The 27,870-nt window shown below is 47.9% G+C and overlaps 1 protein-coding gene and 2 long non-coding RNA genes across 3 annotated transcripts in view; 2 read left to right on the top strand and 1 right to left on the bottom strand.

Annotated features, from left to right (window-relative positions):
* LOC308587594 overlaps positions 1 to 27,870 on the top strand; it is a 272,764-nt gene that overhangs the window by 131,772 nt on the left and 113,122 nt on the right. The gene's annotated exons all lie outside the window — the stretch shown is intronic.
* LOC308587538 overlaps positions 1 to 27,870 on the bottom strand; it is a 462,158-nt gene that overhangs the window by 405,365 nt on the left and 28,923 nt on the right. The window lies entirely within an intron of this gene.
* DIO3 (iodothyronine deiodinase 3) lies at positions 3,560 to 5,498 on the top strand. Its single transcript, XM_081170634.1, has one exon. The coding sequence runs from the start codon at positions 3,841 to 3,843 to the stop codon at positions 4,705 to 4,707; it is 867 nt and encodes a 288-aa protein (XP_081026760.1). The 5' UTR covers positions 3,560 to 3,840; the 3' UTR covers positions 4,708 to 5,498.

The raw sequence follows: 27,870 nt of genomic DNA, 5'->3' as shown, positions 1-27,870 counted from the left end.
GCCTATTTTTTGGGACTCAAAAATTATGAAAATGGGAGTCTGATTTAGGATAAGGCAGTGTATTTGCCCATCTAGGCCAGATTTTTCTACCCAGGCTGACAGTGGTTCTCCAGGCAAAGGTCTTTTTTGCACTGATGCCACCTTCTCCTTTTAACTGAAGATGCCAGAGGCTAGACCTGGGAACTTCTGCAGGCGAACATGTGCTCTACCACTAAGCTATCATCCCTCCACAGTTATTCATGCTCCAGATCAAACTTCCATTTCCCTTTGCAAATAATGGTCACATCTACACTATACAGCAGGTGTGGGGAATCTTTGGGCCCAAAATAGCTGGATGAAAACTCGCATCAGCCACAGAAAGCACAGCCGATAGCCAGGAGTGAAGTGACAGGAGTTGTGGCTCAGCAACATCAGGAGAGCCGAAGATTGTCCATACCTGCCAGACAGTTTTCTGCACCTGGTGCCCTCCAAATGTTTTGGAGGGCAACTCCAACAAGTCCCACCCAGCATGGCTGGGGAAGGCTACATCTCAGCTTCTGGCCAAGAGTGCATGCTCCCAGGCCACAGAGTCATAGACCATATTTGCATCATACATTCAAAGCACCATAATACCACATTGAACAGTCATGCTTCCCCCCAAGAATTCTGGGAGCTGCAGTTTGTTAAGGGTGCTGAGAGTTGTTAGGAGACCCCAGTTCCCCTCACAGAGCTACAAATTCTCAAGAATGGTTTAATGAACCCTCTGCAATTGCGAGAACTCCCTGTCTGAAACCCTGGGGAGAGCTGATGCCAACTAGGCAATACTGAACTAACAATAATAACCCTGTCCATCTGACTGGGTTGCCCCAGACACTCTGGGCAAGTTCCAGCATATCCAAAAACATAATAAAACATTAAAAGCTTCCCAATACAGGACTGCTTTCAGATGTCTTCTAAAGGTTACTTTACAAAGCAGTCACTTATCTCCTTGATAGCAGACGGGAGGGTGTTCCACAGGTTGGGCACCACTACCGAGAAGGCCCTCTGCCTGGCTCCCTGTAACTAGATGGACCAATGGTCTGAGGTAGTACAAGCCTATGCAGGGGTGTCTTACCCATAGAGGCTAGTGGCGCAAGGCGCCAAGTTCTGGAGGGCACCAGGGAAGAGGCGGAGGCTGGATGTGGCGCCTCCCAGCATCAGCTTGCCGCCCTCACCTGCCTCCGCCATGCTGCGCTGAAGCAGCACCATGCCCAGAGCCTCCACCTGCCGTGGCCACCATGGCACAAAGCAGCCAGCTGAGCCGGGAGCCGCCGCGTCCAGCCTCCACCTCTTCCCCTCCGGAGGAGCTGCCCAGCCTCCAGCACTGGCAAAGGAATGGGAGGGAGGTGCCAGGGTGCCATTGTGGCTGCCCCCACCTGCGCTGGGCACCCCACCCCTGCAGTGAGCCACACCCCCAGGACGCACGTCCTGCCCCTGCGGGTAGCGCACCCCGCCCCACCTACTCTCCACCCCTAACCTCTGGGAAAGGGGGGGGTGCCAGAGGGATCTTCGCAGCATGGCACCAGATATGCTTAAGATGGCCCTGAGCCCATGTCCTACGTTCCTGTGACCAGGCAGCAGATGATGGGAAAGGTGTGTGCTTTGAGAACAGGAGCTGCCAGTTGAAGCATTGAAGGTGTTGGACCAGTGGCCTTGTGACTATGCGGAAGGTGGCTCTGTGTATTTGTGCAACATGCCCATCGTGGGTGGCACTGCGGTCTAATCCACTGAGCCTCTTGGGGTTGCCAATCGGAAGGTCGGCGGTTCGAATCCGCGTGATGGGGATGAGCTCCTGTGGCTCTGTCCCAGTTTCTGCCAACTAGAAGTTCGAAAGCACACCAGGGCAAGTAGATAAATAGGTACAGCTGCGGCAGGAAGGTAAATGGTGTTTCCGTGCGCTCTGACACTCCTCACGGTCCTCCGTGTGTCACTAGCAGTTTAGTCACGCTGGCCACATGACCCGGAAAGCTGTCTGTGGACAGTGGCGGAGCTTCATGCTCCGGCACCAGGGGGCGGAGAGCAGGCGGGGGCGGGGCTGGTGGGTGTCTGGGGGCGCGGCACATCGCCCGCAGGTGCATGGTGCACGTCCTGGGGGTGTGGCACACCGCCTGCCAGGCCTGGTGCCCAGCGCGGGCAGGGGGGACAGCCACGATGGTGCCACATCAGGATCACGCAGCCAGGGGCAGTGCGCTCCCCCCGCACTCCTCTTCCTCCGCCAGTGTCTGTGCACAAATGCCAGCTCTCTCAACCCGAGAAGCAAGATGAGTGCCACACCCTACAGCCAAATTCGACTGAAGCACCCAGGGGTTCTTTACCTTTTACCCTAACAGATCAACCTGGAGCTAGCATGAGTTCACTGAACTTTTATATAGTTTTGGGCACAGTGAGCAAATGTCCTAGGCTTCTTGGGTTAAGGGAAAGCTGCCAACTAGGAATATGATTATTTAGACCTGGAGGAAGTGAGGGGGGACATAAATACCCACACGCAGCAGCAGCAGCCAGCCTCGTATCTAGTAGCTTCGCCTCCAGCCTTCAGCCAACAGCTACCCCTAGTGGTTGCTCCCCCAAAAAGCCACCTTGCGGTTTTAACTCAACTCTTGTGGATTTCGCTCCGGTCAACAGGTTTAATGCTGGAGCGGCACCGAGAGGTCACTAACCAAGCATTAACCCCTTTCCTGCCGGGATCAGGGCTGTCGGCCGCCACCCTGAAGGCTGAGAGCAAGCGGCGCCTGAAGGCGGAAAGAGCACGGGAGAGATCGCTTGCAATAAAAAATAAAAAATGAGGAGACAACTCGGGAACGACACGGTAAACCCCACCGCCACCCGCTTTTCTTAAGTAATTGATCTTTTTAGCGTTCTTCGGGCTTGCAATGTGTGCCGGCAAAATAGGGAGGCGAGGGGCAGTTTGCGGCGCTCTAAGGGGCGGGGAATGGGGCTGCGGAAAGTTTGTCGGTTGCTGCTGAACGGCTGTCGCTTTGGGTCCCGCGGTCGGCGGGGTGGGGGTGGGGGTAAAAGGATGGAGAAAACTCTCGGCGTCGGAACTTGGCTTCCCCGCCTCGCGTGGACTGCACGCCGGGGAGACAGAGAGGGAAGCGACAGAGGGGGGCAAACTTGGCCGAGTTTGCTCGCTTGCAGCGCGGGGAGCCGCTTCCCGTAACCCAGCCAGCGCCTCTCTTGGGGGGGGGGGTCTGCGTCCGCTGCCCTCGCGCCCTGCCTGGGGCTGATCCGCCTCCCCATACGGGTCGGACCGCGAACGGGCTGCCCCACGCGAGGCGGGGGTCCCTCTCGGGTGCCTGTGGCGCCGCTTTCCTCCCGGCGCGCCCGGCCTGCCCTCTTCCCCCGAGAAGCCCCTGAGCGTCCCTTCCGGCAGGGCGGGCGAGCGGGCGTCTGGCTTGCCTGGCGGCGGCTGCTCCCTGCGCGCTGGCACGTCCCGCCGGCTTCCTGGCCCAGTCGGATCCGGCTCTTCCTCCTCCTCCTCCTCCTCCTCTTCCTCCTCCCTCCCTCCCATGCCAGCCCCCACCCCCTACCCTCCCGCGCGCCTTTCCTTTTTCTTTCTCTTCTTCCTCTCTTGGCCACCATATTTTTAGGTCACTGGACTGGAGGGGTAGGTAATCCCCAGGCTCAAGTTCCAAAGGGGGCGGGTTCTGGCCGGAGGTGGAGTCACTTTTTCATTTAAATCCCCGACTATAAAATGGGCTTAAGGAGAAGCGGGATCTCAGCGGCTAAGCCACCCGGAGGAGTGGCGGCGCGAGGGAGAAGCGGCGTGGTGGCGAGGGGCTCCGGGCGGCTTGCGCGCCCCTGGCCGTAGCCGCGGCTCCGGCGATGCTCCACTCCATGGGCGCCCACACCTTGCAAGCGCTCAGCCAGGTGGCCGCCTGCGTGCTGCTCCTGCCGCGCTTCCTCCTGACAGCCGTGATGCTCTGGCTCCTCGATTTCCTCTGCATTCGCAAGAAGCTCTTGCTGACCACGCCGCCGGCGGTGGCCGGAGAGGCGTCGGCGGCGTCGGAAGAAGAAGAAGAGGAGGCGAGCTGCTCCTCGGGGCCCCCTCCGGACGACCCTCCGCTGTGCGTCTCCGACTCGAACCGCATGTTCACGCTGGAGTCGCTCAAGGCGGTGTGGCACGGCCAGAAGCTGGACTTCTTCAAGGCGGCGCACGTGGGCGCGGCGGCGCCCAACCCGGAGGTGATCCAGCTGGACGGGCGCACGCGGCTGCGCATCCTCGACTACGCGCGGGGCAAGCGGCCGCTGATCCTCAACTTCGGCAGCTGCACCTGACCGCCCTTCATGGCGCGCCTGCGCGCTTTCGAGAGCCTGGCCGCGCGCTTCGTGGACGTCGCCGACTTCCTGCTGGTGTACATCGAGGAGGCGCACCCTTCGGACGGCTGGGTCAGCTCGGACGCCGCCTACGACATCCCCAAGCACCAGTGCCTCCAGGACAGGCTGCGCGCGGCGCAGCTCATGCAGGAAGGCGCGCCGGGCTGCCCGCTCGCCGTCGACACCATGGACAATGCCTCGAGCGCCGCCTACGGGGCGTACTTCGAGCGCCTCTACATCATCCAGGAGCAAAAGGTGATGTACCAAGGGGGCCGAGGGCCCGAGGGCTACAAGATCTCCGAACTCAGGCGCTGGCTCGACCAGTACAAGCGCCGCCTCCAGGGGGGGCCCAGCACGGTGGTCGTCCAGGTGTAGGAAGGGGCCGCAGGCGGCGGGATATAGGGTGGGGAGAGGGCATGGTGGGAGACCCTCCGACCAGGAGGAGAGAGGTGTCTCCCATTTTCCTCGAACCCGCGACTCCCCAAAGGCTCCTGCGTGAGTTTTCATGCAAGACGTGCCCCGTGACTATTTCCACTATTCGAATCATGTTGATTTGCCGAGCATTTGTTATTAACATTCATTTCTACGTGCGGTTTTATTTTTTTTTCCTTTTTTAAAAAAAAAACACAACAACAAATAAATTGCGTGGGTGGATGAATAGATCTCTCTTTTGTGTGGGGGGAGAAAAGCAGCGTTTACTACTTGGGTGGAAGTTTCTGGGTGTCTGTGCAACCTGATGAGTGCATATTTGGTTAAGTGTGCCGATAGGATTGCAACCTGAGGGCGCGCAACACGCGCTGTTTGTTTGTTTGTGTCTGGGTGTATGTTCCGGCGGGATCCGAGTTCTGCCTCGCACGTGTGTCATGTTGTCTAGGACAAAGTTTCCTCTGCGCCCGAGTGATCTTCCGCCGTCCTAGCAAAACTCTTCGCTGGGATTTCTAATGTTTCTGTGTGATGACCGGTTTCGAAATGGTGATCCCGATGCCAGGAAATCGCGTCTGATGATCTGAAATATTAGAATGACCAGTTTAAAACAAAAGCAAAAAAAGAAAAGAATGTTTATTTATGTGACCTCTCCGTTTGTTGTACTTTTCCTTTTTTTTGTAAAACGTCCATTTTTTATGAACTTTTTATAACATTATTAATAAAGATTATTGAGTAAAAGACATGCCTGATTTGGATCTTTCTAACTGAAATGTAAGAGTGTGCAAAACGCCTCCTCTCTGTTGCTCTTCTCTCTCCTGGGTCACATGGCTTCCTCCCAAAATCCTGGGAACTGTAGTTTTTCCAGTGTGCTGGGAATTGTAGCTCGGTGGGGGAGCAAACTACAATTCCCAAGATTCTTTGGGGGAAGCCATGACTGTGTGGAGGTGACCCTGAACAAAGCAGAGAGCCCTGTTCTAAAGTGCAGTCAGCTCCTTGCGTTTAGCTGGGCGGGGTATGTTTTTAAATGGGTGCCCTGAGAGTTACTCTTTGGATGTCTCAGTCCTGAAAATGTGCATGGATGGGAGAGCCTTTCGCTCCAGCCAGCATGGCTGACAGTGCTGTGGGATGAGGGCAGTGGTAGCCCTCCAGCCACATCTAGATGTCCAATGCTTCCTCATTCCTGGTCCCAGAAAATGAGACTATTATGAGTTTGTATCTGACCAAGTCATACTCAAAAGGTGACCCAAGGAAAGTGACCTGAGTACATTCAATTCAGTGTCAGTGCTCTGAGCATGACTTGGCCAGATACAACCCTTACTGATTTCTCAGGAACCTGATTCCAGATCATGTGTGTGTGATCAACACCAATGCTTAAATTACAGAGGGGGTCTGGACCCCTAAACACTTGTGAGGACTCCCTTATATACTGTTTTTAGAAAGCTATGGGAGATGAGAGAAGATCAGGGGCTTGGGCTTGTGGGTTTCATTAAACCTCCTCCCATCTTCCCATTCAAACACGGGCAAATGTCCACACATCTACAAGGCTATAACCCCCCTACTACACACTTCAGGACCCCTCAACACAGCAGCTTGAGACTGAGCGGTAATTGTATCTGAGGGACATTGTCCCATTGGTGGACAACATAATGTCCTCTCCTCCCCATGCACCCCTAAAATCTGATCTGGGCACTCCTCCCCCCCCCAATAAATCTTCCCCTGTCGCCTCCACCCAGCAGATTTGCAAGCAGAGCAAGGGGAGGGGGAGAACTTTGGATGTAGCCTGCTCCATCCAGGGTGGATTATTCCCAAGTAAGTATGCATAACAGTGAAGAATATAAAAAAATTCCTTCCAGTAGCACCTTAAAGACCAACTAAGTTAGTTCTTGGTATGAGCTTTCGTGTGCATGCACACTTCTTCAGATATCTGAAGAAGTGTGCATGCACACGAAAGCTCATACCAAGAACTAACTTAGTTGGTCTTTAAGGTGCTACTGGAAGGAATTTTTTTATTTTGACTATGGCAGACCAACACTGCTACCTATCTACTAGTGAAGAATATGACAGACTAAGTCTGCCTAGACAGCTCAGCATGATGCTGATAATGCCAAGGTTGCAGGTTTGATCCCTGTATGGGACAGCTGCATATTCCTGCATTGCAGGGGGTTGGATGATCTAGATTCTATGCATCAGGGAGTTGCTACACACAGCTTTTCAGGTCACCCACAAAAGACACACATTGCATGGGATGCATCTCTTGAGGGGTCGTCAGCCTTGAACCGTTCCAATCTCAAGCCTTGTTGGACTCCAAAGCAAAGGGAGCGGTCCTTTTCCAAACCAATGGGCTACAGTGTCTGTATATCAAAAACGCAGAAGCACCCTCTAATAACAACATAAAGACAGCTCTGCTGGATCGGAACAATAGCTCATCTAGTCCAGCATCTGGTTCCTACTGCAGCCAATCAGATGCCTATGGAAAGCTGTATCCGTGCAATAGCCCTCTCCCCGGCAACTGATATTCAGAGGCATACCAGCTCTTGAGGTAGCACACAAGTATCACAGCTAATATTCTGAACCAACGGAAATGTCTATGTTCATCAGAAAAGCCCTGCTGGATCTAGTTCATATGCATCTGAAGGACCAAAGTTTCCCCTGTTTGAAGTAATGAATGGGATGTGCTCAAAAAAAGTCGACTAGATGATCCTCAGGGTCCCTTCCATCTCTACAATTCTTTGATTAAATTAATTGTATCCCACAACTCTGTACATGACCTCCACTGAGGTCAATGAGTTGTTGTTTAGTCATTTAGTCGTGTCCGACTCTTCATGACCCCATGGACCAGAGCACGCCATGCCCTCCTGTCTTCCACTGCCTCCCGCAGTTTGGTCAAACTCATGCTGGTAGCTTCGAGAACACTGTCCAACCATCTCGTCCTCTGTCATCCCCTTCTCCTTGTGCCCTCCATCTTTCCCAACATCAGGGTCTTTTCCAGGGAGTCGTCTCTTCTCATGAGGAGGCCAAAGTATTTTAGTCTCAGCTTCAGGATCTGTCCTTCCAGTGAGCACTCAGGGCTGATTTCCTTAAGAATGGATAGGTTTGATAATAAAAGCATCAATTCTTTGGTGATCAGCCTTCTTTATGGTCCAGCTCTCACTTCCATACATCACTACTGGGAAAACCATAGAGCAGCAACCAGCAAGCTACTCCAGTATCTCTGCCAAGAAAACTCCATGGACAAAGACAGAGGTCAATGAGAGTCACCCTCAAATACATGCACAATTGTAGGAAAAGGGATGGGGGACTGTAGCCCTCCAGATGTGGCTGGACTCCAACTCCCATAATCTCTAGCCACCATGGTCAATGCCCAGGGTTGATGGGAGTTGGAATCCTGCAATAACTGGAGGGGGACACAGGTTACCCCCCACCCTTGCTCCAATGCTTTTCGGACAGAAGTGCTTACAAACACCTGCCTTCCTTGTTGTAACTTTCCACATCCCCACAAGCAAGTCTGCCTTGCGCTAAACATTGTGACCTGCAATAACCCAGAGGGTCAACCTCTTACAGCTGAGCAGAAAACTCTTATCTGTAGCTGTTTCTTCATTATTTGCATGGCTCATTGATAATTTTATTTGAACAAGGAGGGATTACTCGAAACCAAACAGTTGCTCATTTTGTTTACTAATTTATTTCACAAACACACAGTGTACCCCCCTTTTTTGCCATCACTGCAAGTGAATAGGTTCACTTACCTCATTTAGTTGTAAGGGACATGCATTCCCAACAGTGATAGTAGGTTACATGGCTGCCCAGTACTGTAAATCTGGTAGGCCAATCAACATTTGTGCATAGTACCGAGCCAAAAATTGGTCAGGCCACCAACATTCATCGGATTCCAGTATGGGTTCGATTTTGAAGAAATTTTGGTTGCTCAGTAGCAACCAAGTGGGTTAAACCACAGAGCCTAGTACTTGCCGATCAGAAGGTCGGCGGTTCGAATCCCCACAATGGGGTGAGCTCCCGTTGCTCGGTCCCTGCTCTTGCCAACCTAGCAGTTCAAAAGCACGTCAAAAGTGCAAGTAGATAAATAGGTACCGCTCCAGCGGGAAGGTAAACGGCGTTTCCGTGCGCTGCTCTGGTTCGCCAGAAGTGGCTTAGTCATGCTGGCCACATGACCCGGAAGCTGTAAGCCGGCTCCCTCGGCCAATAAAGCGAGATGAGCGCCGCAACCCCAGAGTTGGTCACAACTGGACCTGATGGTCAGGGGTCCCTTTACCTTTTAACCAAGTGGAATAGGGAGTAAAGATCACACACACAAAAATACCACAGACTTCTGAGTGTAACTGAAACAAGTCATTGGTTTATACAAAGCTCAACAGAATGAAACTGCATGAAAATGATATGAAATAGAACGATATCAAACTTAGATAGAAACATGAATTTATAAGAACTAAAATAAAACATTATAAGATTTAAAGCAAGTTAAAGTAACTGAATATATTGCATGTGATCTGATAAGTAGCTTTGACAAAGCAATCTAATCAAAGTAAATAAGATAACTCTTAACTCCCCGCAGTCCATTTAGTTGTGAAACAAAGACTCCCTAGATATCAGATCAACAAAAATGCACAGTTACCACTATTAGGGCAATAGGCTGGACCTCGGATACAGCAGAGCACACAAAGCAAGGCAGATCACAGGGAGCAAGAAAGAAAATGCCCCCAGCCCCAAAAAAGAAGACCCACCTACAACATCTGTGTACAGCTTTTATATCGTTCAGCAATAAGACCTATCCATTGGGTTTGGGGTTAATTTTACAGTTCATGCAATTGGCACTTCTTCTGCCATGCCTTGAATCAAAGTTAGAATCAAGTGCAAAAAAACTGTCATGTGCAGTTACTGACTTGATGATTCTTGTTAGGAATGTAAGTCATATCTCAGTATTGTCAGCACTGACTGGCAGCAGCTCTCTGGCGTTTCAGCCCAGGAATGTTCTTAGCTCTACCTGGAAGTGCCAGGGATTGTTTAATGTTTCATTGTGTTTTCCTATTTTGTTGGGAGCTGCCCAGATTGGCTGGGGCAACCCAGCTGGATAGGAAGAAGGAGAAGAAGAAGAAGAAGGAGAAGAAGAGGAAGAGGAGGAGGAGGAAGAAGAAGAAGAAGAAGAAGAAGAAGAAGAAGAAGAAGAAGAAGAAGAAGAAGAAGAAGAAGAAGAAGATCTGCAGCAGGAGTCAGCAATCCTTTTCAGCAGGGGGCCAGTCCACTGTCCCTCAGACCTTGTGGGGGGCCGGACTACAGTGGTACCTTGGGTTAAGAATTTATTTCGTTCCGGAGGTCTGTTCTTAACCTGAAACTGTTCTTAACCTGAAGCACCACTTTAGCTAATGGGGCCTCCTGCTGCCACCACCGCGTGATTTCTGTTCTCATCCTGAAGCAAAGTTCTTAACCCAAGGTAACATTTCTGGGTTAGTGGAGTCTGTAACCTGAAGCGTATGTAACCTGAAGTGTATGTAACCCAAGGTACCACTGTATATATTTTTTTTGGGGGGGGGATGAACAAATTCCTATGCCCCACAGATAACCCAAAGATGCATTTTAAATAAAAGCACACATTCTACTCATGTAAAAACAGGCGAATTCCCAGACCATCCACGGGCCAGATTTAGAAGCATAGCTTTCAACCTTCCCTTTTTTTGTGGGAAATTCCCTTATTCCAGCGCCGTTTTCTGCTGCTTTCCGCTGCTATCCCGGATAGTTAGATATCCCATAGACTGTCCCCGGGACAGGTGAGGCTCCTGGTCCCTTTTTTCCAAGGCTGCTGATCCCTTATTTTCAAATCTGAAAGTTGACAGCTATGTTTAGAAGGCGATTGGGCCAGATCCGGCCCCCGGGCCTTAGTTTGCCTACCCATGATCTGGAGTATTCTGCATGCAAAGCACCGCCAAGTGTTAGCTCAGTTGGTTAGAGCATGGTGCTGATAATACTAAGGTTGCAGGTTTGATCCCTGTATGGGACAGCTGTGTATTCCTGCATTGCATGGGCTTGTACAGTACCAGATGATTCTCAGGGTCCCTTCCAACTCTACAATTTTATGGTTCTATCACAGAACTAAAGCTCTTCACCTTTCCTTTTAGGTGACTTGTCAGAAGTGGGTGGTGGTGGTTTTGTTTTTTTTAACTAAATGCTTCCCATCAGAAAAAAGGAATTTGCCACAAAGGCTGGGGAAATCCCTACAAGTGGTCGCTCTTCCCCTTTGCGTCAGTTAAGGCTATCTGCTCCCATCATCTTAGCCTCTTCTTGAAGTGAATCATGGCTCGCCTTCCCACCAGGTATTTATGGACGTTTGTTTCCATCAGATTAGACCGCAGGACTCCTGCTCTGACAAAACCTATGCGTATTGCAAGAACCTTCAGCTGATAAGAGTGCATTGAGAAATAGCTAATATATATACTTTATTTCATTTTCTTTCTCTTAAAAAAACCCACAACCCCTCAGTGTAAAATTAATGGTGATCTAAAGGATTGCAAATTTCTGACAGATTATGCACAGCTAGCAGACTTAACATATACGAGAACAAGAAGAAGATACGTTTAGAGAAGATTGGAACATGTTTATTGAATATATGGGAAATAATTGTGTCCAGCTGCAAACGCTGGCAGCATTAAGATAAATTCAACAGTGTAAATAAGCTTTCATGGATGCAATAATGGAATACTGAATGGTAAAATATTTTTGTAAAATATGCAGGGATTTGTGATATGTAAAATGAACTATGGAAAGAGAAGAAGGGAAGTCAATGATATATTAAGGATGTAAAAAATGAGTATTTTAAATTGTAAAACAGAAAATTTAACAAAAATTATATACAATAAAAGGATTGCAAATTTCCGCGATATATATTTATACATGATGCTTGTATTGTTTTCATATTTAAATACAAAGAGACTTACAATGGTACCTCGGGTTAAGTACTTAATTCGTTCCAGAGATCCGTTCTTAACCTGAAACTGTTCTTAATCTGAAGCACCACTTTAGCTAATGGGGCCTCCTGCTGCTGTTGCACGATTTCTGTTCTCATCCTGAAGCAAAGTTCTTAACCTGAGGTAATATTTCTGGGTTAGCGGAGTCTGTAACCTGAAGCGTATGTAACCTGAAGCGTATGTAACCTGAGGTTCCACTGTATTTTTGGCCTTAAACATGTGTAAAATTAGGGTGTCCCCCATGCACACAAAATCTCAGGCAATTTAGGCATTTTTGTGAGTATAGAAAAAGACCAAAAATATTATTTTAGTCCCCCAGGTTGGAATAATATGGTTTACCCCACCCTGATTCTACTTTCACAGCAGCCCTGTGAGGTAGGTTGGGCGGAGAGAGATGGAGGTTGGTCACTGAGTGAGCTTTGTGGCTGAATGGGGATTTGAAGACAAATTCCATGAGTCCCAGCCCGATGTTCTAACCAACAGCTACACAGCACTGGGTCACTTTACCCTGGGAGGGGCAGAGCATCTGCTTGGCATGTAGAAGGTCCCAGGGTCAACCCCCAGTATCTCCAGGTAGGGTGAGGAGGGACTGGTCTCTGAATGCCTGGAGAGCTGCTGCCAGCCAGTGTCAGCAGTACTGAGTTAGATGAAGCAAGGCTCACCCAAGGGACCTGTTCCACGATTCCTTGCCAGCCGCCTGGAATGTTAGAAGAAAGAAGATTCTAACTAAACATCAGGAAGATCTTTCTGACGGTAAGAGCTGTTCAGCAGTGAAACAGGCTCCCATGAGCAGTGTTGGATTCTCCTCCCCTGGAGGTTTTTAAGCAAAGGTTAGATGGCGCTGTGGGTTAAACCACAGAGCCTAGGACTTGCCGATCAGAAGGTCGGCAGTTCAAATCCCCGCGATGGGGTGAGCTCCTGTTGCTCGGTCCCTGCTCCTGCCAACCTAGCAGTTCGAAAGCACCTCAAAGTGCAAGTAGATAAATAGGTACCGCTCCAGCGGGAAGGTAAATGGTGTTTCCGTGCGCTGCTCTGGCCGCATGACCCGGAAGCTGTACGCCGGCTCCCTCGGCCGATAAAGCGAGATGAGCACCACAACCCCAGAGTAGGTCACGACTGGACCTAATGGTTAGGGGTCCTTTACCTTTACCTAGATGGCCATCTGTCATGCATGATCTAGGTGAGAATCCTGCATTGCAGGGGGTTGGACTAAATGACCCTTGGGGTCCCTTCCAACTCTACAGTTCTGTGGTTCTAACTCCTAGTGCCGGCATATAGTGTATCCCAGCATTCCCTGTAATATCAGAAGGGATATTGTGCTGTGACTCCCAGAAGACAGGCTGCAGCTGTCCATGATGGAGGCCATGTGCAAGCCAGAAGGCACTCCCCTCCCCCCAATACAATACAGTGGTAGCTTGGTTCTCAAACGCCTTGGTTCTCAAACAACTTGGAACCCAAACACAGCAAACCTGGAAGTAAGTGTTCTGGTTTGCGAACTTTTTTCAGAAGCTGAATGTGCTCTGTTTTGTGTTACGCTTCTGATTTGAGTGCCACACTTCCGTTTTGAGTGTTACGCTGAGGTCTGTCTGCTTTTGCTATTTATTTTGCGTTTTTGTTTTTGCGGCTCTTTTTGTTTTCGTTTTTGTGACTGTGTGGAACCCAGTCCAGCTACTGATTGATTAATTGTGTGACTATAGTACAGGGGTCGGCAACCTAAGGCCCATGGGCCACAAGCGGCCCATGGAGGACGTTTAACCGGCCCCCGAACCGGCCCTGAACGAAGCCACCACTCAACAAGTCCCCGCATGCTGCATTAAACCAGCACAGCATGGGGACTCACTTCCGCAGCACTGGAAATTGCGTCTCTGCAGACGCCAGAAATCATGGGTGTGCGCACTCACACACGCGTGTGATCTGGCCCACAAAGGGATCTCCGCTGGAGTGAACCGGCCCAGGCAAGGTAAACCTTTCTGACCCCTGCTGTAGTACACTGTTTATTGCTTTCATTTTATGGATCAATGGTCTCATTAGATAGTAAAATTCATGTTAAATTGCTGTTTTAGGGGTTGTTTTTAAAAGGCTGGAACGGATTCATCCATTTTGCATTACTTTCTATGGGAAAGCGTGCCTTGGTTTGGGAACGCTTTGGTTTTGGAATGGACTTCCGGAACAGATTAAGTTTGAGAACCAAGGTACCACTGTACAATACAATACAATGTAGGAAAATCTGCAGTGCTCCTTCCATAGGAAATGCACGCTGGAACAAACATAATTTTAACCACCGGGCTTTTAACGGAAATTGTTGTTGTTGTAACATAACGGCCGTTACCTAACAACCCAAAAATGCAGTAGTAGGCTATTGCATCGTACCGTATAGAAACCAAGCAAGCAAGCAAACAATATATAAATAAATAAATAAATAAATAATAGGAAATGGCAACACACCTATATAAGCCAAGACTTTTATATTTCCCAAGCTGACGTGGATGGTGAATGTTGGACATCTAAGTCCGAAACATAACAAATAAAATCCCACAAGGTGATACAAAATTGTTATGTATCCTCCATCCCTCTGAAGACACACAATTTATGCCTCACTCCACCCCGCAATAACTAAAGTGTGTAAATTCTTATACCACAAAGACAAATGTTGGTTTTTCAGATCTTCTGGGTTACTGAAATCCTAGCTGCAGCTATCATCCATATCAAAAGTTCTTAAAAGTGTCAATGAAAAGATTTTTTAAATGTTTTCACTACCAAGCAAAATTCCTTTTCATTTCCCCAGGACTTTGTACTATGTTGTCCTGTAAGCTATAATTGTTTAGCTTTTGGAGTTCTTTTTGAAATTAATAATATTCTTTTGCATATTCTAATTGATCATTTTCTCCTAAAAGATTCAGAAGGGTTTGTTTTAATCACTTGATCTCTGTTTTGGCTGTGGATTTCGTAGCTATCTGCTGCTTCTTAATCTGAGCTATTGATTATTAAATTTGTTTTTGCTTCTGAAGTCACACACAGAATGGGCAGCCAATACAGTGGACGCTCGGGTTGTGAACGTGATCCGTGCAGGATGCACATTCACAACTGCAGTGTTTGCAACCCGCATCTGCGCATCTGCGCATCTGCGCACATGCGGGTTGCGATTTAGCACTTCTGCGAATGTGAGACTGCCGAAACCTGTAAGTAACTCGTTCCGGTACTTCCAGGTTTTGGCGGTCTGCAACCCAAAAAATCGCAACCTGAAGCATCTGTAACCGAGGTATGACTGTACTGGTGGAAAAGAAAACTGCAATGCAGGGCTGGGGCCAAATCCTGCCCTCTAAGCATCTCTGCCTTGCCCTCAGAATTCTTCCCATGCCAAGCCTCTTCCTCTCTGATCTACACTCTCCTCAACTGCTTTTGGAAGGCTGAGAAAGTGTCATTGAACTGGCGATGCTTCTTGTTTGCCTGGGGGAAAGACTTACTTGCTCTGATGATAGTCATTGTTTGGAGGGGGGACTTTTATCCATTTCCACAGTCACACAATCAATCAATCAGCTGAACTGGGTTCCACACAATCACAAAAACAAATTAACTGAAAAAGCCTCAAAAATAAAAACGCAAAATAGGTAGCAAAACCAAAAGCACCAAATACAGTGGTACCTTGGTTCTCGAACTTAATCCGTTCCAGAAGTCCATTCGACTTCCAAAATGTTTGAAAACCAAGGCGCGGCTTCTGCTTATAATAATATTATAATAATTTATTATTTCTACCCGCCCATCTGGCTGAGTTTCCCAGCCACTCTGGGCGGCTTCCAATCAAGTGTTAAAAACAATACAGCATTAAATATTAAAAACTTCCAAAAACAGGGCTGCCTTCAGATGTCTTTTAAAGATAAGATAGCTGCTTATTTCCTTCACATCTGAAGGGAGGGCGTTCCACAGGACAGGTGCCACTACCGAGAAGGCCCTCTGTCTGGTTCCCTGCAACCTCACTTCTCACAACAAGGGAACCGCCAGAAGGCCCTCGGCGCTGGATCTCAGGGTCCGGGCTGAACAATATGGGTGGAGACACTCCTTCAGATATACAGGACTGAGGCCGTTTAGGGCTTTAAAGGTCAGCATCAACACTTTGAATTGGTGCAGGCGCCCCGGAAACAATAGCCAACAGCCGCATTGGACATTTGGCTTCCAAAAAACGTTTGAAAACCGGAACACTTACTTCCGGATTTTTGGTATTTGGGAACCAAGGTGTTTGAGAACCAAGGTACCACTGGACGACCTTCAGGCTGCAAAGGATTCCTCATTCCTGCTGTAATGTGTCAGGCAAGAAGGAATCAGGAGAGCCAATAGAGGTCTTGCTGGCTTTGTCTAAGAACTGTCTTAGGCTTGCCTCTTCAGCTTTGTCTGTGTGAGATTCACCCTCTGTGATTGATCACTGGCCTGTTTGGACCATACTGTTACCCTCCGACCTCACTGGGCCCTGATGAAAAAACAATTCTAGAAATGACACCATAAATAAAGAAACGGGTGAGAGAAATACCCAGAAGTTTAAAGCTATTTGATAGCATCCCTTAACATATGCAGTGAAGGACCGTCAGGAAGCACAAGGCTGTTGTCAACCAGAGTAGCAGCACATGGACCTGCGAGAACAAGCTGTACTCAGACACATGCATGCAATTCCAAACCGCAATCAAAATTAGTCCCAAAAGTAAGGAAAGCAGCGGAAGTTCTGCACATTAAAGCTTGTGACAGAACAATTGGGGAAAACAACAACTGCTCTACATGTCCAGAAAACTGGCTGGATTTATACAGTATGCTGGATTTATACAGTATCCTGTCTCCTTCCTTGCTTCCTCTTTCTCTTCATGCACCCAACCCTATCTTCACTGGCAGCCTTTGACTGAAATATATGCTCGGTGGTAGTTGAACTTTGTAAAAAGTTGACTTTGCAAAGTTGCTAAGTTTATGGAGACTAGAATTCTGCACAGCAATCCGTAATTCTGTTGCAAAGAACAATTTTGCAGTTGTCTTTTTTGAAAGATAACATTAAATATTTGCAGTATCGGGACCATAAATTTTGTTAATATTATAGAAGGCTTGACAAAAACCTGCAGCAAACCTAGATTGGCCAGGTAACTGTATCTATCTATCTATCTATCTATCTATCTATCTATCTATCTATCATCTATCTATCTAATCATCTATCTATCTATATCTAGCTGTCTAGCTACCTAGCTATCATCTATCTATATCTTTTTAAGTGCCCAATATTCTGTCCCATTCTCGTGCAACTATGAAACATTGCCTAGTATGGGACTATGTGGGCAGCAGCACACATTTAATTATTAATAGCTGGAGATGACTAGGTGCAATAAGCAAATCTCTTCATGTTCTCCTTTGTAAAGTTTTCCAGCACAAGTGTGAATGACGGTGATCGGAACCTTGCATGTGCAGTTCTCTTACATCACACAGGTAAGCCCTGCAGGCAAATACAAGTGTCAAAGTTATGAATGGGCTACAGATCTTACGTTTCAGAAACTTGTTCTTCCGAAGCTGAGCAAATAGAAAGGGCGTCAAAGACACACCAGCCTGGTACCCTCCCGATCTGTCGGATGGCAGCAAATCCCTGACCATTGGGTGTGCTGGTTAGGGCCTGATGGGAAAACAACTGGAGAGCACAAAAGTGGGGAACTAATGCTCTCTGCTCCAGGCACATCATGAGCTGCCAGGACTCAAAATGGGAGCGTTTGGGGTTGTATGCAGCTGCCCCATGTGCTGGGCAACTGGTGGAGCAAGCATGGTAGAGCATCTGCCTAGAAACAGTGGCGTAGCGTGGGGGGTGCCAGGGGTGCCGGCCGCACCGGGCGCAACATTTTGGGGGGCGCGTTTGGCCGGCCCTCCTCAAGGAAGCAGGAACCCCACTGTCCTCGGACCTCCTCCGAAGCCTGGCGGTGGGGCGGAGAGACCTTCTCCCCGCGCCAGCCTTCGGAAGGCTGCTCCGAAGCCTGGCGGTGGGGCGGAGAGCAGTGGCGTAGCGTGGGGGGTGCAGGGGGTGCACGCCACCTGCCATGCCGCCCTGGCTGCTTCAACCGCGTCCGACAGCCGGCTCGAGGCTCCTTCCGGCCGGGTCTCCCGACGGGGCGCTGCGGGCGGAGGCTCCGGCACCAAGCGCCACGCCGCCCAGGCTCGGGTCGCTGTCTGGACGCGCGCAGCCCGCCAAACGCGCCATCGGCGACGCTCTAGTGCCTGCGCGCCAAGACCGCCCACCCGCCCCGACGGGCCCCCCCACCCGCGCCGGAGGCCGGCCGCTGCACTGGCCCCAGAGCTGCCCCCTCCCCGCGCCAGAAAAAAGCCCCCTCCCCGCGCCAGAAAGAAGCCGCATCGGGACTAGCTGGGCCGGGGAGGGAGACCGAGAAGGCTGCGTCGCAACGCCCAAAGACGCGCGTCTTGGCGCAAAGGGGCCCGCGGCACCCAGACGCGGAAGGGACCCTCTCCCCCTGACCCGCCACTGAACTGCAATTTCCAGCTCCCTTGGCAAATCCCAGTCCCCAATCCCCAAGATGCTTTATTTGAGGCAGGGGTCCTTTAATTGCAAAAACAACACCACGGAGGGCAGTAGTCACCACGACCTTTGCCCCAGAGTAGAGCCGTCAGTATTAATGACCATGGTTAGGAGTTAGGGGGCGCAAATTACTTGCCTTGCCCCGGGTTAGGGGGCGCAAATTACTTGCCTTGCCCCAGGTGCCGATAACCCACGCTACGCCGCTGCCTAGAAAGCAACTTAGTATCCTCATGTACTGGAGGGACCTCACTCATCCAAGCCAGCTGTTTGTTCCTTCCAGACAGGAAAGACTATGAGATGGATTCCCATTCCAATTAAGCCTAAATTTAGCGGTGTGGTCTTCTTGTGCTCTGGGGCTTTTCTGCATCCTTTGGCTGCATACACACCCTGCATTTAAAACGCATGACTTCCCCAAATAATCCTGGGAACTGTAGTTTACCCCAGGGGGTCATTCCTGGCACCCTTTACAAACTATAGTTCCCATATTTATTTGTGGGAAGTCATATGCTTTCGATGTTCTTTCAATATATGTTTGTGTATGCAGCCTTTGTTCCCATCCCCTGGTTTATCCTTTGGTCCTGACATCTGGTTTCCTCCATTACCCTGCCTCTTGGTTTAACCTTTAAGAAGAGCCCTGCTGGATTAAGTCAATGGCCCATCTAATCCAGCATCTTGTTCTCACAGTGGCCAACTAGATGCCTGTGGGGAACCCCCAAATGGGACCTGAGTGCAAGGGCGCTCTCCCCTCCTGTGGTTTCTAGCAACTCGTATTCCAGAAGCATTACTGCCTCCAATGGTGGAGACAGAGCACAGCCATCAAGACACGAAGCTTGTCAGGAGTGCGTGCAGGAGCCAGGCCCTGTGACCAGTAGGACCTTGCAGGACTGGGGCCTTCCAAGTTTGTTCTGAAGAGGCAAGGCACGGCCACACAGGTGTGGCCAATTGGCAACTCATAGCACCTGGTGGCAAGAGCTGGGAAGGGATATAAGGTCAGCATTTCCCTTCGGCTCTTTGACACAGCAACACATTCCCTGCCTTGCTGCGTTTGGTTCCTTGACTGCTTGCTTCCTGACCCTCGGACCCTTGGCTTCCTGACTCCCGTCTCGCTGACCCTCGGACTCTTGGCTTCCTGGCTTCTGGACTCCCGTTCCTGCTCCCACCCTGCCATCTTGCCCCCCCGGTCCCGACGTCCCCAACCGGGACTTCAATCGCCCATGAACCGGACCGTGACAAAGCCTTTCATCCTGACCTGTTCCTTCGTCCTGACAGCTGGCTTTATCTGTGGTTCCCGACATGCCTTCTTCCAATCAGGAAGGTTGAAAAGGAGGAGCCGTGCTTCCAGGTAAACAATGGTGAGGAACAGACTTCTACTTCCACTTCTTTTGGATCATGTCATGACCCAGTAGGGTCCGTTTTAGTAGGTCAGTGGGACAGGCTCTGGAGAAAACAGATGGACAAGGATGGATTAGGAGGAGGAGGAGGAGGAGGAGGAGGAGGAGAAGGCCCGGCAGAGTAGGAGTAAGTCAGTGAGGTCATCTCATCCCTTATATACCCAACCAGTCACTGAGCTGTGCAGGACAAGGATTACTATTGAAGACTTTCCATTTGCAAGAAGCCTTTGAAGAGGAGGGTGCCTGTGTGTATGCGCACACACACACACACACACACACACACGCACACACACACACACACACACACACACTTTATCCCAGTTTGTATCTGTGTTACACTTGACTTTTTAAATACAGTGGTACCTCGGTTTTCGAACGTCTCCATTGACAAAAATTTCTGTCTTCAGACGCTGTAAACCCGGAAGTAAATGCTTCCATTTTCGAACTTGCCTTGGAAGTAGAACATGCCACGTTGAGTTTTCCGTATTGAGGTTTCCATGCTGAGTTTTCGGTTTTCAAACGTTTTGGAATTCAAACAGTCTTCCCGGAATGGATTCCATTCGAAAACTGAGGTACCACTGTATATGTATTTTATTCTTGACATTTTTAATTCATAAATAAAGTTGCTCAGATTCGGGAACCAAGCCTGGGGCAAGAGCTATATGGAGTAAGCCAGGCCTCTGTTAGTCCCTTGAGTCACCTAGTCTGGCTGGGTTGATGAGCTCCAGTATCCACACCATTGTAGGGACCAGGTTGCAGCTCACCAGAGCTCAGACCAATCTCCCTCTGGTGGACAGCAGTCTGATGTGCAAAAGGTAAGGCACTTAGGGCCTGCTTCCAGAGGCTGTGTATGAACCATACATTTAAAGCACATCCTTCCCTCTCCCCAAATGAATCATGGGAACTGTAGTTCACCCCATCCCGATTCCCAGCACTACAGCTCCCAGGATTCTTTGGGTTGGACAGAAATGTTCTTTAAATGTATGGTCCTTAGCTCAATTTGCCAGCTTTCCTTAACCTGATGCTCCCCACCTCTAACCTTATTGGACTACACCTCCCATCATCCTCAGCCATCATGGTCTGTGGTTAAGAATAGTGGGAGTTGTAGTCCAACATCATCCGAGGACCCTAGGTTGGGGAAGCTTGCCCTGGAGCCTTACACTTGGAGCATCTGGGATTAACCAACATTGAGCAAATTCAGCCTTTATCATTATTATCATCATCGTCATTGGCTTCTTGCTTTACTCTTGCAACACAACAATATTTGATTACCTTTCTGCAATACAAAATAAAATGTTCTAGCACACAAATCGATTTTGAATGATCTTGTGATTTGTAATGTTAGAATTTAAGTTTCCATTTCAGGCACATCCAGAATCTCACTTTGCAAATTTTGTCACCAGTTCCTTCAGGGGTCAAGTGCTGGTGCTTGGGCTTGTTCAACTGATATAGCTGCCAAGCCAGCTAGTCTCTTTTGCAACATTCTCGAGTGTATGTAAATCCAAGCTTTAAGAAACTGCATTCAAAATATAAGATAAAAGTAAAACGTCAGAAATTTGTAAGAAACGGCGAAAACCAATCTGTATAAAACCGTGGTCGGAAACTGTGCCCCTCTGAGGTCTGCGCCCTGGGTGGTTGTCCGGTTGTCCTGGTTAAGAGTGAAGCATGGGATTGGAAGGTGTTTAAAGGATACTTGCAAAACCATATTGAAAAATCAGAACTCCTATTAGAATAAACAAATACCATTTTAAATACTGAAATACTAAATAAGATGGATAACAATGTGTAATAGAAAAAGAAGCATGAAATTAGGTTAAAGGTGTGTGAAAGAAAGTAATAGAAGTGGAAAGAAATTGCAATTGAGTAGATTGGAAGTCTAACACAAAGGTGGGGTGAGGGGTGGTGGATGGTGATGGGAAAAGGAATATTCTGTGGGACTGAATGTAGGTATGTTTGAACATTTTTAAGGATTGTATGAAATGTGTGTTTGTATGCTTGTATATTCGCAATATGTGTGTATTAATGCTGAATTATTTTAACAATAAAAACTTTTTTTAAAAAAAAGCATGGCTCTTTGATTTCATTTCCTTAAAAAGGTCACTTCAGAACCTTTGCTGAGATGGCATTACCCAGAGAGAGTTCCCATGACTTCATGGGAGATGGAACACTGGTTCTAAGAACCAAGAAGGAAAGTATTTTCAAGCCTCAGATAGCCCAGAGTCAGGCTTCTTAATCCATATTTAATTTCCTCAATAATGCCATAATTGGACTGCTTTTCAATGAGAAAATACCCACAAATCCCCTTGAAGTCCATTGGAGCAGGAAGCGCTCGGCTCCACTGAAGAACATGTCAGCATTGCTCAACAAGCTAACTATGGGTTGATGAACTTTAATTTCTTAACACAACTTAGCAGTGCTTAATTTTTTTTGGCTGGTGAGTAAAGTAACAGACGGGAAAGATTTTGAGCTTTGGTGGCCAGGGTGTGTGTTCATTGGCTCCAAAAATAATAATTTGCTATTAACATTGCTTTTCCTCCCTCTTAACAGCTTACTTTAAAAGGTTGCTTAAGCCAAATGTTAGCTGTCCTTAAATAGTGAATTGTCAAGCAAGGCTTAACTATCTTACATAGCTATGGAAATTATGCCAGTCCGTGCAGGTACAAGACTTTTGATTAGCTTTTTCAAGAGGATACAGAAGTAAAATGGATATAGAAGAAAGCCATGGATCAACATAATGAATTAAGAGACTAGATTCATTTGGGGGGGGGGAATATGCACTATCCAGGGAGTCTTCTCTTCTCATGAGGTGGCCAAAGTATTGGAGCCTCAGCTTCAGGATCTGTCCTTCCAGTGAGCACTCAGGGCTGATTTTCTTAAGAATGGATAGGTTTGATCTTCTTGCAGTCCATGGGATTCTCAAGACTCTCCTCCAGCACCATAATTCAAAAGCATCAATTATTCGGCGATCAGCCTTCTTTATGGTCCAGCTCTCACTTCCATACATCACTACTGGGAAAACCATGGCTTTAACTATACGGACCTTTGTTGGCAAGGTGATGTCTCTGCTTTTGAAGATGCTGTCTAGGTTTGTCATTGCTTTTCTCCCAAGAAGCAGGCATCTTTTAATTTCATGACTGCTGTCACCATCTGCAGTGATCATGGAGCCGAAGAAAGTAAAATCTCTCACTGCCTCCATTTCTACCCCTTCTATTTGCCAGGAGGTGATGGGACCAATGGCCATGATCTTAGTTTTTTTGATGTTGAGCTTCAGACCATATTTTGCACTCTCCTCTCAAAGCTACTAACATGAGTTTGACCAAACTGCAGGAGACAGTGGAAGACAGGAGTGCCTGGCACGCTCTGGTCCATGGGGTCATGAAGAGTCGGACACGACTAAAAGACTAAACAAAAAGCTGTGAGGATAAAACTGAGGCAAGGAATGTCCTTGAGGACCTGTGACTCACCAGATATTGTTGGACCATAAGTCTCATCAGCTCTAGCCACCATGACAGTGATTACAATTCATGGACATTGTTGTTGGCATCCATCTGTCTCGAGAGACAATGGAGTGCACCTCCAGGAGTGAAGTCAAACTGCTAGAGAATCACAGCGCCTGCTGTGGCTGCAGAGACTGGTAACTACTGACTCCTATGTTGTTGTTGTTGTTTTTCTTGGGAGAAAAGCAATGACAAAACTAGACAGCATCTTAAAAAGCAGAGACATCACCTTGCCAACAAAGGTCCGTATAGTAAAAGCTATGGTTTTCCCAGTAGTGATGTATGGAAGTGAGAGTTGGACCAGAAAGAAGGCTGATCGCCGAAGAATTTATGCTTTTGAATTATGGTGCTGGAGGAGACTCTTGAGAGTCCCATGGACTGCAAGAAGATCAAACCTCTCCATTCTGAAGGAAATCAGCCCTGAGTGCTCACTGGAAGGACAGATCCTGAAGCTGAGGCTCCAATACTTTGGCCACCTCATGAGAAGAGAAGACTCCCTGGAAAAGACCCTGATGTTGGGAAAGATGGAGGGCACAAGGAGAAGGGGACGACAGAGGACGAGGTGGTTGGACAGTGTTCTCGAGGGTACCAGCATGAGTTTCATCAAACTGTGGGAGGCAGTGGAGGACAGAAGTGCCTGGCGTGCTCTGGTCCATGGGGTCACAAAGAGTCGGACACAACTAAACAACAACAACAACAACAACAACAACAACAACAACAACAACAAATGTTGTTTTTGCTGCTTCAGCAGCACCGAAGTGACATCTCCAGGGTGCAAGCATGGGCAGTGTATATGGAGGTCCTGGGCTGCTCAGACAAGACCTCCCCTCTCAGCCTCACTGATGTGGTCCAAAGGAAAGCAGAGCAATACATTTGGCACCAGCTTGGCTGCAGGAGTGGCTGGAAGGAGGTGTATAGGGGTTTGTATTGGGTTTACTCCTTAGTCTTTTCTTCTCCCAAAAAGCTTTAGGATGGACACCGTAGTCCAACAATATCTGGAGGGCCACAGGTTCTCCACCCCGATTGGAACCAATATATAGAGATAAGTGTAATGGCTTAGTAATAGGACACATCATTTAAATGCTGAGGACCCCAGGCAGTGGTGGCTGCTGACTTCTGGTACTGGTGGGGCAGAAGACCACCAAGCAGGAAGACCAACAGTAGGTGGAGCCAGAGCCAAGGACCGGTGGAGCCGACTAACTAGTTTTGTCTACCTCCTCCTCTCTGATGAGTTCTACAAGGGCAACACTGGGAAATTGTTGTACCATCCCCTGGATTGGTAGGAAGTAAGAGGGCAAGCTGATGGTGCAGCAGAGCTCCCTATGCCCTTATAGATCAGTCTCCACTGAACCCAGATTTATTCCACAGCATCTTAGTTAAAAGAGGTGTTTTCAGCTACCCCACTTCTTACAGGGAACCAGGCAGAGAGCCTTCTTGGTGGTGGCACCCGCCCTGTGGAACACCATCCCACCAGATGCCACCCAGATGTCCAAACAGGTATCAAATTGAGTTCGGTGATTATAAGACATGTGTTCAAATGTACAAAGGGTGGTGAGATCTTTAGTACATTTCCAAGCACAATTCAAAGTGTTGGTACTGACTTTTAAAGCCCTAAACGGCCTTGGCCCAGTTTACTTGAAGGAGCATCTCCACCCCCATCGTTCAACCCGGACACTGAGGTCCAGCTCCCAGGGCCTTCTGGTGGTTCCCTCACTGCGAGAAGTGATGTTACAGGGAACCAGGCAGAGGGCCTTCTTGGTAGTGGCGCCCGCCCTGTGGAACGCCCTCCCACCCAGATGTCAAACAGAAAAATAACTACCAAACTTTTAGAAGACATCTAAAGGCAGCCCTGTTTAGGGAAGCTTTTAATGTTTAATAGGTTATTGTATTTTAGTGTTTTGTTGGAAGCCGCCCAGAGTGGCTGGGGGGACCCAGCAAGATGGGCGAGATATAAATAATAAATTATTATTATTATTTATTACCTTTAGAAGCCTTATAAGAAGCTGCTGTAGGAGAGGAACTGTGAACAACATAATGGAGGAGGTGTTTTTAGAACCAGTGTAAAACTACCCAAGTCCTTTTTTATTCTCCCAGGAGGTATAATATTGTTATTGCAATCTTGTTGTAGTAGTGAAATGTTGTGTTTTTGTACAATGTTGTATATGCTAATATGTTGTCACTCCATTATTTTATTATGAAACAGTTCTCACGATACTTGATTTCCAGGCGTATTCCCCTTTTCTTTGTTGTAAGCCACTTTGAACATGGTTCTTTTTTGTGGAAAGGTGGCATACAAATAAAATTACAGCGCTGATGAAAAGGATCGGGTAGCAAGTGATGGAAAAGATATCTGGAAAAGATGCACCAGTCAAGGAAGCGAAATGCTAATCTTATTGTCTCGCACAACCAAAGAATAGCAACAGGAAACACTTGGCTCTGCTCAGACACAACTAAGTCCACTGCCACCTAGTGGTCAAGCTGTGTAACATAACTATCCATACAAGGAGAACGATATAAGATCCTTAAAATTAGGGCAGGATAAAAATGTAAAGATTAAAAATTTAGTTTGCTTAATGCAGATTAAAAGGGCCTGTTCAGGCCTGGCACTGCTATCCAATTGAAAACAAGTCCCTTTTCCTGAAGTGGCAGCCTAATAGCCAGCTGGCAATGCATTGATAAATTCTGGGCCCAAAAGCAATTTTCACTGGCTCTGGTGATCCTCCCACCTTTTAATTAAGGTGTGATAAAGGGTCGGCCTGACATTTTGTTCATGTGAGAAAATGCCGAACTCGGCCATCTCCCCTTCTCTGTGGCTTAGCAGTCCCCGAAGACACCAAAGAATGCTTTTCTGGAATGGAATTCCTCATCCTATTGGCTATCCTCCTTAACACTTAAAACCACGTTTCAGTGGCTTCACTTCAGGCTGTTTAAAGGAAGCAGGAATTACTGTAATTATCAGCAGGACGTTACAAAACAGAAAGCACTTCTCTCCTGATTTAATGCAGATTGTTTTTCTTGTTTCATGTAAGCAACAGAAATGAAGAGTTGGCTCATAGAGGGCAATGCTCACAAAGAAGCAGAAGAATGAGAAAAACACAGAGAGGGGAGGGCGTAAAAGAATGTGGAATTGCATTGATGCCAGTTTTCTCAGCCACAAAGAATAAAGCAGGGGTCAGGGAACTTTAGGCCCAGGAGCCAAATGTGGTCCTACAACAGGGTTTCCCAAACTAGGGTCTCCAGTTGTTTTTAGACTACAATGCCCATCATTCTTGGCCACTGGTCCTGCTAGCAAGGGGTTATGGAAGTCGTAGTCCAAAAACAGCTGGAGACCCAAGTTTGGGAAACCCTGTCCTACAGGCCTCTCTTTCTGGTCTTTGGAACTCTCACTAAGCCACACCCCCTCTCACTAAGCCACACCCCCTCTCACTAAGCCACACCCCCTCTCACATGAACAAAACCATTGCTCTCCTTCATTTGTACTAGGGTTGCCAGCTTTTATCCCTGCCATGTACAGTGGTATCTCGGGTTACATATGCTTCAGGTTACAGACTCCGCTAACCCAGAAATAGTGCTTCAGGTTAAGAACTTTGCTTCAGGATGAGAACAGAAATCGGGCTCTGGCGGCGCAGTAGCAGTAGGAGGCCCCATTAGCTAAAGTGGTGCTTCAGGTTAAGAACAGTTTCGGGTTAAGAACAGACCTCCGGAACGAATTAAGTACTTAACCCGAGGTACCACTATACTCTGAATCACTAAGATAAGCCATATCAGTAAACAGGCTTCTACAAATATATCACTTACACAATAAAAAACTGAAGGTATAAATCGGGTGCACATCCAAACGAAACAGTTGGCTACACATCCAAATGTGGATTCTGTTTATCCACGCTGTATTGCTTTCATTGGGATGTGCATTCTAATGTGCACGTTCTGGAAAGATTAATTGTAGAGACTCTGTGGTCCAGACAGAAAACCCTCCTGCATGGCTGAAGCCAATGGCTCAAAAAAATGAGTATGGCCCCTTTAAGCACATAAGGTAGAAATTATTACCAGCCTGCAGCCTACTTAAACCTTTGGTTCCAAGCCTTCAGTAGAGCAACTTCCCGGTTTGCTTGCTTTTCAGTGACTGTATCCAGCCTGATTTTTTGCTCAGTGCCACCTGGAGCTGTCCATGGTCCTGTGCCTGAACTCCCACCCCATTTTCCCAATTCTCCCTGCAGACTCTGCTTAGAGCAGGTCAAATACATTTGGGGGAATGAAACAAAGTAATAATTTAATAGTTTTGTCAAGTAAGGAAACAGCTGCAAGATTGGGGCATCATTATAAATGCATGTAATCATGCAGGATCCAGGGGCAAATAATCCAATTTAAGATTTGTCTAGCATACCCAGCTATTGAGACATAAAAGGTATAGAAATCTGAGTACCATTATGGATATGACCAGAGCTATAAAAAAACAAAAACAAAATGCCAACTGACCTCTGGATTTCAGCTTTTTAGAAAGTGTATTGGAATTTTTGCAATACCACTGACAAATCCAACTATGGACATTAATTTTATAGTCTGTGAGTTGAGAGGTTATATGTCTAGGAAGGACAAAGCACAATCCTATCACCCAATTTCACAACTGTGTTATGACTCTACAAGGCAACTACTATTTTTTAATAAGCTCAAACAATATTGGTAATTATGTAAATATTAATCAAACT

The sequence above is a fragment of the Podarcis bocagei genome (genome assembly GCF_964188305.1).
Source record: "Podarcis bocagei genome assembly, chromosome: 1".
In the NCBI taxonomy this organism is placed as follows: Eukaryota; Metazoa; Chordata; class Lepidosauria; order Squamata; family Lacertidae; genus Podarcis; species Podarcis bocagei.
This window is presented reverse-complemented; position numbering and strand designations above follow the sequence as displayed.